The sequence below is a fragment of the Lutzomyia longipalpis genome, chromosome 2 (assembly GCF_024334085.1).
Source record: "Lutzomyia longipalpis isolate SR_M1_2022 chromosome 2, ASM2433408v1".
Classification (NCBI taxonomy): Eukaryota; Metazoa; Arthropoda; class Insecta; order Diptera; family Psychodidae; genus Lutzomyia; species Lutzomyia longipalpis.
The window spans coordinates 1,381,749-1,400,032 of record NC_074708.1 but is presented as its reverse complement, the minus strand read 5'-3'; the positions used below and the strand labels follow the sequence as shown (position 1 = coordinate 1,400,032).

Below are 18,284 nucleotides of genomic sequence, written 5' to 3'. Positions count from 1 at the left end.
CAATTTTGAAAAAAGGAAAATTTTTTAAAAGAAATTCTTAAACTTTCTTAATTAAAAAAAAATTTAAAGAATTCCTTTGAATTATTCTCAACTTTATTGACTCTTTCTGCCTGTTAATTCCACACAAAATTCTTTCATCTCACATTCCAAGAAAAATAGTGTTTGACGATGAAATTAAAAAAATAAAGATTTTCCTCATGATTTGCACAATTTATACATTTTTTTCTCATCAAATCCAATCAATGTACAGCAAATTTGAACACAGAGTCACTATAATCGTCAATTGATTTAATCGCCATTATCTTGTTCACATTTTAAATAACTTAGTTTTCTCCATTCAATAAATTTTCCTATATTGATTTGTTTATGATTTATACTGTGGGAGTTTTTATGGTGTCTTCCCCTCTTGAAGGATTTATTTTCTTGTCTACTTTGTGGCATCCTTGAGGTAAGCAATCAAGTCTCCTCGCTCTTGTGGCTTCTTCAGGCCAGCAAACACCATTTTCGTCCCAGGGATGTACTTCTTTGGGTTCTCGAGGTATTCAAATAGCGTATCCTCATTCCACGTGATACCTAAACAGAGAAAAAACAAAGTTTTATAATTGATTTAAAAGAAAAAGGAGAGAAAGGAATTAACCTTTAGCCTTGTTGGCATCCGTGTAGACGAATCCAGCTGCCTGGCCAGTTTTGCGACCGATCAAACCGTGCAAGTTTGGCCCAGTCTTGTGTTTGCCACCAGCTTCAACGGTGTGGCATTGGGCACATCGCTGCACAAACAGCTTCTTTCCCTTCTCAACATCACCAGCTGGAACACCCATTGTCTTCTTGTTCAAATACTCCTTTAATTACTATTAGACAACAATCTGGAATTGAAAGAAAAATCCTAAAATTTAGAACTTTATCTTTTGGATCGATCAAGCAGGACTTCTTGGCAACCAAAGCTTGTTGTTTAGGCCTAATGTAAACAACCTATATTTGGTCTAAAACCTTAGATTTAGGACCTTATTCGGCGACCTTTTAAACCTAGCTTAAAAAACTTAGGTCAGAGATTAAAAGAAACTTAAGGTCGGACTAAAGATGTTTTAAAAGCCCAGGCCTAGCCTAAAGAACTAAATCTTTGTTAAAAATAACTTTGTTTTCAACCTGATTAAAAAAAAATTAGGCATAGTTTACAAAACTTAACCCTTTTTAGCAACTTAGTGCAGATCTTAAAAAAAATCAAGCTAAACTTTTAAAACTGAAGAACAGCTTAAAAAAACAATGGAATAGATCTTTAAAAACTTAAGTCCTTGCTTAAAAATAAGGCCTTCCTTAAAAACTAAATCTAAGCTTTAAAAAACTCATAGAGAGCCTATAAAACCAGATCCTTGTTAAAAAGCTAGTTAGTTCTAGCTATACTTTAAGTTAGCTTAGAATATTTTGACCAGATCTTGAAAAAATTAAGCTCGGCTTACAAACCAAAGTCGTAGCCTAAAAAATTTATACCTAGAACTAAACCTTTAAGCCTAGCCGACCTAGGCTAAAAAACTTTAAGGCTAGACTTGAATTAATTGCCCCCAGAGCAATTTGAAATCATTTTATGGCGCAGCAATGCAATATTATTTGAGAAGACGAATCTCATACTCAGGAGAGCAAAGAAAAGAAAATATTTTGTATAAATTAAGCGCAAAGAGACGACCATGAACTCCAAATTGGATCATTGCCAGAACTTCTGAAGACTTGTCCCCCATAGAATTAAATCTCTCAAGATCATCCTGATAAAAACATCTCATTATCACCTTTCTTGTCTCTCTCTCTTGAGCACTGAATGCGTGAATTTTTCATGGTTTATTTGAGACTGAAAGCATGCAAATAGGGCGTGCAGGAAGGTGGCAAAAGTGCTGAAAAGGTGTGACAATTGCCACGAAGAAAACTCCGTCGAGTCATTTGCAGAAAAAAAGCAAAAAATTGCTCTATTTTGGGGGAGTGCGCGCGACTGATGAATGGGCCCCCCTAATTGGGTGTAACTTATATGAATTTTCACGCTCGTCTGGTGAGATAATTAATTATATCAACAAATGCAGTGTCAAGAGGTCACGGGAAAAATCAGTCTAGATTGCGGATTTGCTGCCTGCCGGACGAGGTGAAAAGCCAGGAATTTTTCCTTGTGGCAAGAAAACTTGACGACCTTTATGACGCAAGCGTGAGATGACGTAACAAGACGACTTTGCCCCGCATGAAAAGTGGGTCACGGGAGCTGTTTTGCAATGTCTTTTCTTCGTTTTTTAGGGTGCGGGTGGAAGGAATTTGGGGCACCTTGTGGGGCCAAAGTAGTCTCTCCTGCAGGCTTTCTCCACTCTCAATTTAATTGGCCCTAAGCCAAAAACCACTCAAGAAAAATGCTCCCCGTGTATCCCGCGAGATGATTACATAAGCACCTCAGCTGACACTGAAAAGTCTGCCCACAATGCAACGAAACTGAGAACATTTTTTTTCTTATCATCCCAAAACTGATTAGATTAGACGTGAATGGAATTTTGCAAATGCGGGATTTCGATTGATGACGCAAGCTGTGTCTCCGAGAGCACCACAAACACGTGGTCTGCGAGGTGAGTTTTTTTTATCAAGGCGAGACTCATCAGCTTTTTTCTGGGAAATTACATAACCAATAAAACCAATAAAATTAATGCCCCGAACACGGATTTCCACTCCAGGTAATCCAGAACATGTCTAGAAGTACCCAGAGGGGGAAATTTTGATAAAACTAAAGGCTCCAACAGATGGACGAGAAATTTCTCGTGCGGTGCGGTACGGCGAGGATTTCGTGGCCCATCGTCGCTTCGGATTGGCCGAAAAACGTTCTTGCACGGTGCGGTGAGAGTGTGTGAGCCATCTCTCGCTTCTGATTGGCCGAAAACCTCGCCGCGCCGCACCGCACGAGGAATTTCTCGTCCATCTGTTGGAGCCTTAATCAGATATTGAGGAAAATTCCACGAAATTATGCAAAATTTCATCACCTCAACTTTAGCGGATTTTTTTCGCGGAAAATTCAGTAAACACAATTAATTTTTCTTGCTTATCACACAGAACACTTTCTTAGCTAATTGATTTAAATTAGTTTGAGGGAATTAATTGATTTTTAGGGATACTTACAAATATTTTTCTTCACACACGAAGAATTTTCTGCTAATGCGCTCCGGAGAAACGTCAAGACTTATCCCCATAAAGAATGTCCCAAGTAATCCATCATATGAATTCGTCTGCTATGTCCGAGGTATCCTAAGACATTTTGATGATTCTCCACGGAACACTGATTATCTTTTTCTTGCAGAAAGCGCGGCTTTTTTGAAATGTCGAAAAGATGATGATTTAAATTTCAATTTCTGTTACTAAATCATTTTTATTCTAATTTAATTTATTACATAAATAAATAATTTATTTGGAAAGAAAACATAAAAGAAACATTAAAAGTGTTCCCCTTCAAGCATCTCAAACAATAATTTTCCGTAATTAATCTTTCTTATTATTACCTATTATTTTCTAAACTTCAATGATACTTTGAAAAAAAAACCGTCATATTGAAATACTTTGAGAATAAAAAAAAATTAACATTATTGTTTTCTTCCAACAAAACTTTATCATATCGCGCGAATATTGCAGAAAAGCAAGTGAAGAAAATGAGGCATGAAATTCCGGAAATTGGATGCGATAACAGCCACCAAGATCGCTGACTACCCACCACCATTATGCAGAACAGTCTCAAAAGTAAACTTGGTTAGATGGCAACTACAGTTCGTCGTGGAAGTGATTCTGGGCAGAATGTGGCCACTGGGAGGGAATCGCAGGAGCTGGAGATTGCTGAGAGTCGAAAGAATTGGCAACAAGCCATCCAGGCACACAATGCAGCAAAGAAACTCAGTAAATCCTCAAAATGGCGCAGCATCAAAGCTTCCCAGAGGAATCTCTGTCAGCATAAGAATTGCCGGAAGATAAGTTCGGACTACGTGCGGCTGGAGGAGGATGTTCCGGGAATCACGACGGGGCAGAGTGAGCTTGAGAGGAGTCTTATTTTCGATAAACAACGAAGGAAATTGTAAGTCAATTTTATTCTTTTCTCTTTGTTTTTTTTTTATGGAATTTATTAGTCATTTATTGCTCTTTATAAAAGCTCCAAAGCTTTATAAAAAAGCGCATTAACACATAAAGGAATATCAGTTTTTCCCATGAAATCATAAGAACATACATAATTAGATAAGGAAAGTGATTGAATTATTACCAGGGGGTTATTATCTGAACAAAAAGTATACTCATATTCGGAATATTTGTATATGAATAGTAAATATTCGGAAATATATTTAAACAAATTCTCCAATATTCGGAATATTTAGGAAGAATTATAATTTAATTTATAAAAAAAAGGCGTAAAAATGGTAAAAAAAAAGTTTTGTTTTATAAGTTGCATTAGTTATGAAAATAACGAAACGCTATGTAATTGAACAACACATTTGTGCAATTAATAAAATTCAATTAAACTGAACGAAACTCTATAAAACTAAACGAAAAGTGCAATTTATCCCAACGAAACGCAATCAAACTAAACAAAAAGCATTTTATAAAAGTATTAACTTTGCTATCTACACATAGTATTACAAAGAAGGGCGAAAGTGCCCAAATCGTTTCGGCCCTTCCTCATTTGAGGGGAAGGTAGATGGCGCATGAGGTCTTTTTAAGGAAATTTGGGGGTAAGCGAAAGGCAAGGAGGACCTTCCTCCCATTCACAAGATCATTTGCTTTCGAGCGCTCATGGTGATCACTTGAAGGGTCGCATGAACTGAGCGTTTTTTCTATATGGACTTTTTTTCTGTATGAACTTTTTTCTGTATGAACTTTTTTTTTTGTACCTACGATGAGTGGGTTGCAGAAGAGGTGCACAAAAAAGGGCTGAAGGAAGAAAAATGTACACGGAGTTGAGTTCAGATCTTGCAACATTTTTGGTTGAACATTAGTGGGAATGAACAGAAATACATTTTCTTTCCCTTTTGCACAATGAGATCTTCCAAAGTCTCGAAGAGCACAAATTTTGTCTTTTCGAGCAAAATTCTGCCTCAAACACGCTGGCTCACTCAACACAAGCTGATATTGCTACTAATGAATTTAAAATTTGCAATAGAAAACTTTTATTTATATAAAAAAAAATTTAAAGGCCTTTTCAATCATTTTTTGATTTAACTTTAAATCAAAAATTTTCTTCTACATGCGAGTAAATTAATAATTTTGAAAACTCTGTGGAAATATATGTAAGTTTTGAAAAAAAAAATATTTTTAAAAAAAAATAATTATTCAAAAAATGAAAATGAGTTGATTAAAATAAGATAATTAATCAATATTTGGCTACACCAGAATAACAGAAATTTTTTCTATTAAAAATAATAGAATAAAAGAAATTCTATTTTCTATTCTATGAACAAAACTTTTTTTAATTTTCAGCGATGTTTCGGCATATTAGCTGTGATTTTTTGTTGCTCGGAATTTAGAATTCATTAATTGAGATATTTGAAGTAGATCATCGACTGCATCATTATGTTGAAGAGATTGGGTGAAATTCACCATTCAGACAGTCTGAATGGTGAATTTCACCCAATCTCTTCAACATAATGATGCAGTCGATGATCTACTTCAAATATCTCAATTAATGAATTCTAAATTCCGAGCAACAAAAAATCACAGCTAATATGCCGAAACATCGCTGAAAATTATAAAAAGTTTTGTTCATAGAATAGAAAATAGAATTTCTTTTATTCTATTATTTTTAATAGAAAAAATTTCTGTTATTCTGGTGTAGCCAAATATTGATTAATTATCTTATTTTAATCAACTCAATTTCATTTTTTGAATAATTATTTTTTTTTAAAAATATTTTTTTTTTTCAAAACTTACATATATTTCCACAGAGTTTTCAAAATTATTAATTTACTCGCATGTAGAAGAAAATTTTTGATTTAAAGTTAAATCAAAAAATGATTGAAAAGGCCTTTAAATTTTTTTTTTATATAAATAAAAGTTTTCTATTGCAAATTTTAAATTCATTAGTAGCAATATCAGCTTGTGTTGAGTGAGCCAGCGTGTTTGAGGCAGAATTTTGCTCGAAAAGACAAAATTTGTGCTCTTCGAGACTTTGGAAGATCTCATTGTGCAAAAGGGAAAGAAAATGTATTTCTGTTCATTCCCACTAATGTTCAACCAAAAATGTTGCAAGATCTGAACTCAACTCCGTGTACATTTTTCTTCCTTCAGCCCTTTTTTGTGCACCTCTTCTGCAACCCACTCATCGTAGGTACAAAAAAAAAGTTCATACAGAAAAAAGTTCATACAGAAAAAAAGTCCATATAGAAAAAACGCTCAGCTCATGCGACCCTTCAAGTGATCACCATGAGCGCTCGAAAGCAAATGATCTTGTGAATGGGAGGAAGGTCCTCCTTGCATTTCGCTTACCCCCGAATTTGCACCAGTCCGCGCGCCATCTACGTTCCCCTCAAAAGCAGGAAGGTATCAACGCAGAGTACTCTCTTGGATTTTTTCATCCCTTCAGAGATTGTATTACTATATAAAATTATTATACAATGGTATTAACTAAATTAAACTGAACGAAACACAATTAAACTGAGCGAAAAGTAATTTAAATCGACGACGAACAATGAAACTGAACGAAAACATGCGAAATACAATTAATAACGAACAAATCAAAATTTAATTTAATTTAAGGAAAACTAATTTAATCTAACGAAAAGCAATTTAAATGAACGAAAACGCATTAAAATATTAACGAAAAATTCCACCAATTTTCGTTAAGATTTCCAAATATTCGCCAGATAAACTCCCCTTTTTGGTTTAAAGATAAAAGCTCACAGAAAAAGCTTTTTATTTTTAAACATTTTTAAATGAAAAAATAAAAAATCTTCAAGCAATTGAGGGAACAAGTTAATTAATTTCTTTGCAATCAAAAATGATTTATTCATTCAAAATGAGCAATAAAAATTTCTCATTTCGTCAAGATTAGACGCAAAATTCCTTGAATTCATTGAGAAAGTCTCATGAGAGTGTCGAGCCTCCCCAAAAGTTTATTTTTTCTCCGTGCTCTGATTATTCCATGAATCACTCCGCTCCATGAGCCCCCCATTTAGGGGGTCCTCTTGCTTTTGCGTCGGTGGATATTTTCGTGACGGGAAATTAATTAAAGGGAGGGAGCAAAGGGATGACCTTCAGAGAGCATCCCCTCACAGGGGGTGGGGTGGTGATCCAATCGATCCACGTGTTGGAGAAGTATTTTGGCGGGGAGCAAAAGGTGGCACGTGGAGGTATGTTGTTGTGGGGAACTTAATTGAATTTTTGGGAGCAGAAAAAATCAAAATATTCCCCCAAATGGGGCTCTCGTGTATGAGAGAGAGCTTTACGAGTGGCGCACAACTCAAAATTCTCTCCCACAAGTTATAATGCTCTTTGCTGTGGGGAACCTTTTCTCTGGGGCTCCCCAACTCGCGCTACTCTGCACTTCATTCAATCAGCTGACATCGAACAAACAACAACACCATCAGCTGGCTTTGTGTGCTCCGTGAGGGAGAAAAAAATCTCTTATCACTGCCTTATCAAGCTCCCGTGGTGGCACCCTCGTGGGTGAAAGAGAATAAAAATTCCTTTGAGAAAATCCCGCGCATTTCTTCGTGAAAAGTGAACGAGAGAGAGAGAGAGTTTATTACGTAAAAAAAGTGCTGTGTGTGAAAATCGATTGCAGCCTGTGAGGAGGATCCGCGCCACAGAGAGTCTCCAGTCCCCCAGGAGGCACCACTAAAGGACACCCCAGAGGAGAGAGAGAGCAAGAGATTAAAATTCCCTCAAAAGTGATTCTGCGAGGAAAGTTTGTCAGATACACGCGAATAAGTGAAGGAGTGCATTTGTGAGAACAATCGCTATTGAACGGTGAGTTTTTCACATAAAATTTATTATTTTTTTTTTAACATGAGAAAGAATTGTTTGTGATTTCATTTTTATCAGAGAATGTTTTCCAACATTCACAGAGAAATTTCTCTGTGAATAATTTATTTTATTTATGAGTGAAGAATTGAATTTTGCAAAAAGAAAAAGATTGAAGGGTTTAATGAAAGAAAATTTGAGTGATTCTTTATTCAAGATTGTTTTAAATTTTCAAAAGATTTTTATTAAAAGAAAAATATCTAGAAGTGGAAAACTTGAATTCTTTGTGATAAAAAAAGCTTATCAAGAGCAAAATTTCAGAACTTTAAGCATCCTCATTCACCAAATTTCTAAAGAAGTTTATTCACTTATGAAAAAATTCTTTTTCACGATTTTTTGAATTCTTGAGCAAGTCTTTACTGGTTTTTCCCTAAGCTTATCCCAGTGTAAAAGAATAAGAAGTTTCTCTGACGATTTCTTATTCATTTTTGTTAATCTTGTTGTTCCCCAATTGAGATTTTTTTTTAAATATGTCGTGATAAAACTCCTTCATGTTTTTCCAATGAATAGAGAGCACTGTGCGAAGTCTAAATAAGGGATGGTCACGTTATTTTGGAAACTCTACAGGAACAAAATGGCCAAAATGTGAGAATTTCAAATAAATTTTTTGAGCACAAAAATTTATTTTCTAAATCAAAAATACTGAATTCTTATCAGTATTTGGCCATTTAACAAGAGTGCAAGCAGATTTCAAAATTTTGGTTTAAAAATTGGCTTGAAAATCGCTCTTGAAAGTCCCCGAGTTTCCAAAATAACGTGACCATCCCTTATATTCAATTTATCGGTGAAATCATGGGAAATGCCTCACTTTTCTTCTTCCCATTTCTCTCTGTTTGTGCAGCATTGTATTGAGAGAAGTGCGCGAGATTCAATTTGAATTATTGAGCATCGTAAAATGTTCATTTACATAGAATATGTTTCGAAAAGTGCGTTGTGTGTGAAAAGAAAAATCATTCATTTTGGCTCCTTTTCGATATACCTACATATATTTCTACCTCTTTCGTCACAATAAAAACCATATGCGTGTGAGCCCATGTGTTGCAGACCTGATGAAAGTTTCGCCTCTGCCACATCCTCCGTCCATCCACAAGAGGGAAAATGTGGCAGATTTTCCGGTGGGTGTTTCTCAGAGATGCTGATTGATGGTTTATCCGTTCTAAATATTTCATGTTCGGCAAAAGAAAAATTTTCCAACGTGGAAAATGCACTGCTGCGTGAAAATCAATCAATATCGCGACTTTTAGTTTGTCTTTTTTACCCTCCTTTCACGCATATTTCTTAAGCAAAGCATACAGGAGAAAACTCTTGAGAAAAATTACGTATTTGAGGAAAAGAGCAATTTTGTCATGTTTGTCGCATCTTGACCCAAAAACAGCATCCAAAGATTATTTAACCGAGTCTATTTGCGATGGTTTAAAGCATCAAAATGTACGTGCTTTTGCCCGCTCCCACGTCCGTTCGGAATCTTGGAATTTTTCTTTCATTTAATGAAAAAAATGTCTCAAGGTTTTCGCGGCAATTTTTTTGTCATTTAATTTACCCGAGGCGACAACAGAAATATTTATAATAAGTATTTGATGGGTCCCTTGGGAAATTTAGCCGATAGAACGCCCCTCAACGGGGTCTCGTTCATAAAAGATAAAGCGTCGTATCGATTGATGAAAGAGGAAAAGGAATTTATTCAGGCTAGTATGAAAGATGATCCTCTATCGCAGAACAATTTTAACCCATCTCATCTTGTAGGGGAACATAAAAAATAGAAGAATCGCGAGAGAAACTCCCCAATATCCACTGGGATCACATCGAAAAGTGCAGTGAAAGTACAGTCCGGGAAAACATAACCTCAATTTGGGAACAACATTTAAATGAATAGGAGGAACTCCATTGTGTTCGACCAGCGTGGCATTGGGACCTCTTGAGCTTTTTTATAACCTTCCCAACCTTTCCTGCCTACCCGGATGAAGATTTGAATGATTTTTGCTTCACTTCTGTCTTTCCGGACTTTCCGTCGTTGAGTTTTTTTTTCTTCTTGGAGTGCGACTCAACGACGGGAAGTCCGGAAAGACAGAAGTGAAGCAAAAATCATTCAAATCTTCATCCGGGTAGGCAGGAAAGGTTATAAAGAAGCTCAAGAGGTCCCAATGCCACGCTGGTCGAACACAATGGAGTTCCTCCTATTCATTTAAATGTTGTTCCCAAATTGAGGTTATGTTTTCCCGGACTGTACTTTCACTGCACTTTTCGATGTGATCCCAGTGGATATTGGGGAGTTTCTCTCGCGATTCTTCTATTTTTTATGTTCCCCTTCAAGATGAGATGGGTTAAAATTGTTCTGCGATAGAGGATCATCTTTCATACTAGCCTGAATAAACTCCTTTGTGTGGAGTTTCTGGGCTATGGTGAGAAGATAAGAACCAACCAGTGTGTTTGCATTATGTATAAAGATATGGGGCATTAGACAGGAGACTTTGCAGAGTGCTGGAAGTTTTTTTTTCTTTTATAAAGAATTTTTTAAAGCTTTTAGTTCAATACCTAGAGCTTTTATTGTGAATTCTTGGCTCTAAGATTACGTACGTTTAAAGCACATTACATTTTCTGCTTTTACTAACCCTTCGTATGCCATGAGGGGTAGGTGACAGACCCCAGAGATGTATTTTATGATTGGAATCTAACCAAAACCGTTGGGATTTTCCTTGGTTTTCTAGGAAGATTTTTTAGTAAAAATTTCAAGATTAATTAAATAGAAATAAGAATTTAAATATTTGCGTTTAACGGTCAAAAGTAATGATTAGAATTTTCAGCTTTAAAACTTTTAAATATTAATTTTTTTGCTGTAAAATGAACAGAAGACTTGAAGAAATAAGAAGAAAGTCATTAAGCTTCACTTGATCGAACGAATTTATTAAATTTGTATAAAACAAATCACGAGTTGAAAACTCACAGCGTTCAAAAGGTTAATTTAGTGAATGATTAAAATATTTTACCTAAACATTCGCATCAATCAATGACAATATCTCTCCACACATATCCTCCACAGGCGTGTTTGCCCAAATAAAAGGGCCATATGGTTTTTTCATCCACCACTGCCGAAAATTAATAAAGGCTTTTGTTTTAATTAAAGCAGCGTGAAATAAATTTTCTCAGCGAGGTTTTTTTTTATCGGAGATTGTTATATGTAGTAAAGGGAAAAAAAGCGGGAAAAGCCAATAAATGTGCCTGAGAGAGAGGATGTGGAAATAGTTGACGCGAGAATGCAGTCAATTTGTGTTGGGTGATGGAATTAAAATGATATTTCACAATTTTGTGTGTCGATATCGTGAGTGAAATTGGGCGATAATCTTCTTTTGTGGGTGTGGCATTCCATGGGGGGTGTTGAAATGATTAAAATAGTTTGTAAAAGAATTGTGTGATTGAGTAATTAGGGGGCAAAAAGATGTGATGTGAAGAAAAATGCTTGAACTGAATGTAGAGCGAGATGGTTTATTCTGTTACGGAGGTTTTGGGTGGAATAAGGGGAAATTTTGGCAATGGAAAATAGGATAATGTGGGGGGTTGGGAGGGAAAATCCACCATCCAATTATTTTGGAGGTCACCCAGGATTGATAGAGGGGCGGATAGGAGGGAAATTGGTCCATACAGAAGGAATAAATTGTGTGACAATGTGCGCACGATTTCATTCTTAATACAATCCATAAAATATCTCTCATATTAAGTTGCAATGCCGTCCAAGAGCTTTATGGGGGCGAACTACGCGTGCGCACAGCTGTAGACCTTGACCTCGTGGAGAAGTAATGACGTCTTCTATTTGGGTCGTTACTTTTTCATCTCAATTCACATTTTGCATCTTCAATTGCTTGCCCTCTTTTCAATTATTACACATTGTTTCACAAGCGCACGAGCTTAATTTAAGCTCTTGGCTAAAATAAATTTTTGTCTATAAAAGCAATTTGTTGGCAGTCCCAAAACGCCCACAGGCCTCCCAAACAACCACAAAAAACTAGAGCTTTTTCGGATAACGAGCCCTACTGATGGGAAAAACATACATACACCGCATAAATGTGATAGGAGAAGCAATTTGTCCTCTATTTCTTCGTGACCCATTTTCCGAGCAAGTTGTGCCTTTTTTGTCGGTGCAGCCACTAAATCGATATAAACACTCTAGCTGTGAGAAGGTCCATGCTTTTTAACACACTTTCAGGGGCTTTTTTGCCTCGTACTGTGGATGATTTTACAAGCTTAAATTTGTTGTTTACTCTATCACAGAGTGGCTTTGACCAAACTTCCTCTCTCACACGGAGATTTCACGACAAAAAAACCAAAGAAAAATGCGTGAAAAGAGCATCAAGCTTCGACATTTGTAGGGTATTAAAACATTCGGCTGAAGGTCTTTTTGGGTGAAGAGAATGAAAGGAAAGCACGTGAGAGAGCTTTCATTTAATTTTATCCAGCATGACTTTTAGTGAGCTTTTTCTTAATTAAATAGTACAAACAACAACGCAACAATCTTGATAGCAAGCAAATTAATTAAAGCGGGTGTATCGACCTTGGTACTTGACAATCATGCTGTCTCCTCTAGCTAGACAGCAATTTTTTTAGCTTTAATAAATTACACATTTTTCTAATTCAGAATAATTTGTACATATCACAGAGGTGGATTGGAGGAAAAATCACATTTTTATGTATTTTATTTTAAATAAAAAAAGCTCATAAAGCATTTTTTTTTGTAGAAACCAATATATCAAAAAGTTTGTCTTGAATGAAAATCCATTTTTGCTTTACTATTATATCCACCATCAACTGTTTGCGATAAATTCAAGACAAAATGAGAGAGAGAGCTATTGAGAGAATAATAGCGTCGTGAATTTGCAATTTTTTCCAGACAATCTTTCTTTTATTAGCCCTTCAAGTTTTCTCATCTAGAGGGAATAAATGGAAAATAAATCTGAGAAATGGAATCACCTTCTCAAGTGCCACGTGGGGCACGTGTGGGTGCCGTTTAGTGCTCCCTAATGTCAATGATGTGTGAATTGATTAGAGTAGTAGGTTACAAAAAAGCTCCTCAACTAACGATATGCATTTATTGCCTCTCTTTTCAGCATACATTTGTGGGGGAAAAAGCTCACAGAGTTGGGAGTAATGACATCGCCGGCGATAAAGTCAAAGCGAAAGGGAAGCCGCCAGTCTATGGGCTCCACACTTAGTGTGGCTCCATCTGGTTGTGTTGCTGTTGTGCGGAACTCGGGGTTTTTCAACTGGCTCCGAGTATTTCGCTTAGCTAACCTCATGATCCAGCAAGGTTGCTAAGAAAAGCCCGCGCGAAAGCACGCTGAAAGCTCCACAGGCAGAGTTGGTGGCAAATGGGCGCCACAGAGGCATCCAAAGGGAAGTCTCATCGTGTGGCTCCACAAGAATGGATTTGTGGAGGAGGATGTAGTGCAATCGTAGATACAGAAAAATCATTATTTTATAGAATATAAAATGTTTTGATGATAAAAAAATCAATATCAAAGAATAATTTTCAGAGTTGAAAAAAACACCTAGATGTGTTTGTAGATAGAATGGATGTAGGTTGTGTAGATAAAATTAATCACATTTGATCCTTTTTTTATTTTTTGTTATTCTTAGTCGTTCTAATTGGTCAATCTCTTCCTTGAAAAAAAATCTCTGCATTGCAATATTTTCTTTAATTTATTTAAAAAAGAAAAAAATAAATAAATAAAAAGATGATGTAGAATATTATAAATTCAAAATGCAAAAAATAAAAACAACTTTTGAGGTTGATTGGGTTGACTTTTATTCCATTTATACTAAATTCAGGCGACACTGTAGCCACCTTTTTCGACACTCCACTTGCACTATATATATCTCTGATATACATCTCTTCTCAGGAGATATATATCGCAAAAAAAAATACCAAGTATAGCCACCAAGTATTATATCACACCTGACTGGTTTTTTCTCCACTCAGACACTTAACTGTTTGCCTGCATATTTTTTTTCCTTCGCGCGTCTTTTTTTTCTTCTTTGTCTTCTGACACTTTTTTCGCGATTAGATTCATGCTCTTTGGTATATGGAGGAATTATTTTAGCACGAGAATAGGTACTCAGACAGTGCGAGTTACAAATCCTCCGCAAATACTCCATCATCTGCTCGTGCAGACATTAATTGCGCTTTTATTGAAATTTATTGTTGTCGCAGGACAGGAGAGATTATATTGTGGGCTTTTCTTTTTTCAAAAAATCAAGAGGGGTTGATATTTTCGCCACGCTACACAAAAGGAATTTTTTTTATATGTTTTGGGAACAAAGATGAGAGTGTAGTGGATTTGATTAAACAATGGACAGTCTCAATGGACATTTTTATGTATTTTTTTATCATTAGAAGAGAGGCTAAATGTTTAGCAAAAAGGATTTATTTATGCGGAAGACATTAGTGGTTTTTTGTGCAATAATCTGGTGCGATTTTCTCTTTGAATTTTAGATGGTTTTTTGAACTAAATTTAATGAGAGGAATTTTTGCATTTTAAGGGAAGTTTGTAGGTAATATTAAAATATGTGGCGTTAGCCAGGGAGGGTGTTAGGGCGTCTATAAATACCATAAAAGTTTATGCAGTTTTGATTTTTCTTTAGGGATCAAAAAAGGAGCTATTCTACTGATTAAAAGCTAGATTTTCTTGGCTTATAGATCGTCAAATGTTAGAAAAAAAATCAAACATTAGAATAGATCGAGATGAAACGTCTAATGTTTGAACAAGAATGTTTAAAGAGTGTCATATGATAAAGAAGAACTATCAAACGTTAAGAAAAATGTCAAATTTTAATGAAGAAACGTCAAATATTCACAAGAATATAAACGTCAATCGTTAAATGAAAAATCGTCAAATGTAAACGTAAAGAAACCTCAAACATTCAAAAGAAATTTTCAAACGTTCTAAATTATAAGAAAAATATAAAAAATTCAAAATGAAATGTCAAATATTGAAAGGAATATTCACCGTTAGAAAATAAACGTCAAGCGTTAATCATTTGCGATTTATTTGAATTAAACTGTCATTAATATACTAAGGATTTAGTATTCTCCAATCCTTATAGATTTTCTAAAGAAGAAAATTCATCAAGATATAAAAATTTAGTTTAAAAAAATCATAGCAGTTATGCAATATTATTTCGAGGGCATTGTAAGAAAATTATTTAAATTAGGGGTTTAAATAATTTCCTTACTGTGCCCCTCTTATACAATGATCTTGTCATTTCATATGATTAATTTTCTTCTTAAAATATCAAACAGACTTTAATTATTTTTAACACCCTCTTCTTTATTTTCTTGATAAAATTTATTATTTTAATTGCAACACTAACAAACTCATGTATGTGCTTTTGAATGCCCCTGTGCATAACGTAACATCCGCTTTTAATTATCTATTGTGTTGCAAGAGGGCATAAGACACAAAACTCCATCACCCTCTCTCTGTGCACAACCCCTTCTATGCCAAATGTTACATTTTTTTCTCCTCCCCCCTGGGTTTTTCCTGTTCTTTTCCGGGATGTTGTCAAAATAGAACAAAAAGTTCCATGTTAAGTGCATCTGACCCATTTTGGGCACATCCGCACCCCCCTTGCGAATGGAAAAACGTTCTGTGCGTAACGAAAGGGGTGTCATTCATCAAATCACGTTGCAATTGTTACAGTATATATGCTGCGAATCTACCCTCATCCCCCTTGATAGCTTATGGGATGTAATAATAAATGACGATGAAAAAAACAGCTAGGTGCGCATACAGAGAGCACATGAGATATGTGAATTAATGCGAGTTGAGCATCGAATGGTAATTTCTCTATTTTGATGCACAGTTTGATGGCGTATTGGACAAAAAATGGGTGTCAAAAGTGGCTGAAACATTGCATTTGCATAATTTTCAATTCATTTTTGTGGATACATTCAGACCCTCTGAATCTGTTCAAAATATTAACATAAAATTTTATCTCAATGGACACAACAAGAGAAAATGCGGCATGAACAATCAGCCACCCCTTCTCGTGCACAACAATACATATAATATGGTTATGGAAGGGGTGAAGCGTCCTCGAGATAATATATGGGCGGTTATTTATCAAAATAAGACACACACTCGTGGATTAAATATCAACATATCAATTTTTACCATTTGCGTGTGTTATCACTTTTAATACTCATCCACGCCTCTTTTGTGTGCCAAGGAAGAATAAAATATATAACGCCTATTATCCAGATTGTTTGCTTAAAGATTATCTCTTCGGGGGTATTTTTATTTGCTTTTCCTATTAAAAAATGAGTAGGTAATAAAAAAACGAGATTTTCCATCAACGTGAAAAGGCAAAACTATCGAAGAAAATCAATAAATGATTTACCTGGGAGAACTGAAAATACAGATGAGAAAAAAAAAGACCAAAGGCAATTTCCCGCAAGAAGATGCTTCTTTTCAAACTCAGGAAATATTCTACCCATCTGCAGCTGCAAATAGATTTACTATTGCGCTCTAGAATTGAATGAGAAAAAAACAGCCAGCAGAAATAACTCTCTGGGTATGGACTAAAATGGAGAAATTGGTTTGTGCAGGAGAAAGACCTATTCATATCTCTCTTTTGAACATTAAAAGTCTCTCTAATGGGTAAAGTCAAGTGGATTGTGTAACAAAATTTCATGGCATCGTGGCGGAAAATGAGAGCAAAGAGTGGAAAATTGAGAAGCATTGCTTTTTGGCACTCCACTTCTTCCTCATCCACGCTGCTCAGCTTCTTCGGTGAATTACATTCAAGATGATGTTATTTTTTTGTGTGTACATGAAGAATGTGTGAGAAAAGTGTGTTGCTTTCTATGGGAATTATTCCTGTCGCATTGGAAGCAAGATGTTTCAAACCAATCGTGTTTACAAATTTATTAAAAGAGCTTCAGATAATTTTTGTTGCTTCTTAATTTAAAAAAAATTTTTTTCTTCTAAACTTTTAAATTAAAATTGATAGAAAAAGTAATTTCAATACACAACACACAAAAAAACACAAAGCGGAAATAATTATTCCCCAAAAATATATATAAACAATTATGCAGTTGAAACACCTTGTTATATGACATATAGACTCTCAATGGGATTGCGTATACCTACATAGTTTTAAATTTATTTTCTTTCATCAATTTTTCACCCGTAATCTCCGGCATATGATCAAGAAAGGTGATGGATAAATGCAACCTTGTTAGCTCTTCATTGAAAATGGCAATCATTAATCATATTTCCAATCTATCTCTTTCACTCATTGATAAAATTTGTATCACATAAATTAATTTACACAAAAAAAAATCATGTAAGAAAGCTCCGAAAAGCCCTCTGTTATCTCACTAATTTGTTTCGCTATCTTCCCTCTTTGATTGTCGCTTTCGCCAATTGAAAAAAAAAGCTGTTTTATTGCCTATTGATAAGGAAAATATAGCTTTCTGTGAATTTATACTACATTATGTACATATGCAAATAACAATTCGCTTATTTGTTACTTTCTTCGCTCCACTGAGAAGCTTTACTCGACGAAATTGCCGCAGACTGATTATATATAGCACAACAACAATTTATACATAGTAAAATGTCCATAATTTAAATATTGGCTTTTCGGTGTGCGGAATTATTGAGGGAAGTAATACGGAAATTTTCAATTGAGCGTATTTGCACGGTCAATGCTAAAATAAGGGGAATTTATTGTTATTCATCGAAGAGCAAAAGCAATAAGTGGAAGCTCTCTCAAGTGGTTGTCCAATGATTTTTATCCGATTGTAACATGGTGTTAAACAACCACTGATTTTGTTCTTTTACATAACACTGCGGATGGTGTTTTTTCCCTCTCAACACTGTAATTTTACAGGAAAAATTTTTCCCCCTTATTTAGTTTTGGTTTTCGTCTCTCTTTCTGTATGAATTTCTCCGCGATGAGAGATTTACTCGAATGAGTTTGTTTTTTCAGTGGAGACAAGAAGATTGAGTGGTTGATGATGTTTTGTTTGATATTTTTGGCAGATGTGGGGGTTTAGGATTAAGTCCAAAGCTGAATTCTTTGAATTCTTTTGATTAACAAAATAAACATTTGCACGATTTCTTTTAGTGGAAGTGAATTATTTTTCTTTAATTAAAAAAAAAGGTTTTGAGATAATTTTTTGTTATATTTTGTTAATTAATTTTTTTATATAGAGAATAGGGTGATACTGTTTATTTAACGAAAATACAATTATTATACGTTTTGTTACGGAAATGAAAACC

The 18,284-nt window shown here is 35.1% G+C and overlaps 2 protein-coding genes and 1 long non-coding RNA gene across 6 annotated transcripts in view; 2 read left to right on the top strand and 1 right to left on the bottom strand.

The window, feature by feature from the left end:
- Positions 1-71: 71 nt before the first annotated feature.
- LOC129788476 (cytochrome c-2) lies at positions 72-3,220 on the bottom strand. Of its 2 annotated transcripts, none has more exons than XM_055824595.1 (3): positions 3,133-3,220; positions 638-863; positions 72-573 (listed from the first exon to the last, which is right to left on the bottom strand). In XM_055824595.1, exons 2-3 carry the CDS (start codon positions 816-818, stop codon positions 428-430), a joined length of 327 nt encoding a protein of 108 aa, XP_055680570.1. In that variant the 5' UTR covers positions 819-863; positions 3,133-3,220; the 3' UTR covers positions 72-427. The 2 variants fall into 2 exon arrangements, with proteins under 2 accessions (XP_055680570.1, XP_055680571.1); XM_055824596.1 differs by having other exon boundaries at positions 2,997-3,152.
- Positions 3,221-3,743: 523 nt separating this feature from the next.
- The window catches only part of LOC129788472 (rap1 GTPase-activating protein 1), a 71,055-nt gene continuing 56,514 nt past the window's right edge, over positions 3,744-18,284 (top strand). For all 3 annotated transcript variants that reach the window (XM_055824577.1, XM_055824578.1, XM_055824579.1), the window contains exon 1: positions 3,744-4,072. In XM_055824577.1, coding sequence (XP_055680552.1) covers positions 3,759-4,072 — 314 coding nt within the window. In that variant the 5' untranslated portion in view covers positions 3,744-3,758. The remainder of the gene's footprint in view (positions 4,073-18,284) is intronic.
- LOC129788473 (uncharacterized) lies at positions 7,474-13,788 on the top strand. Its single transcript, XR_008750365.1, has 2 exons — positions 7,474-7,953; positions 13,104-13,788. It is a non-coding gene; the product is annotated as an uncharacterized LOC129788473 (long non-coding RNA).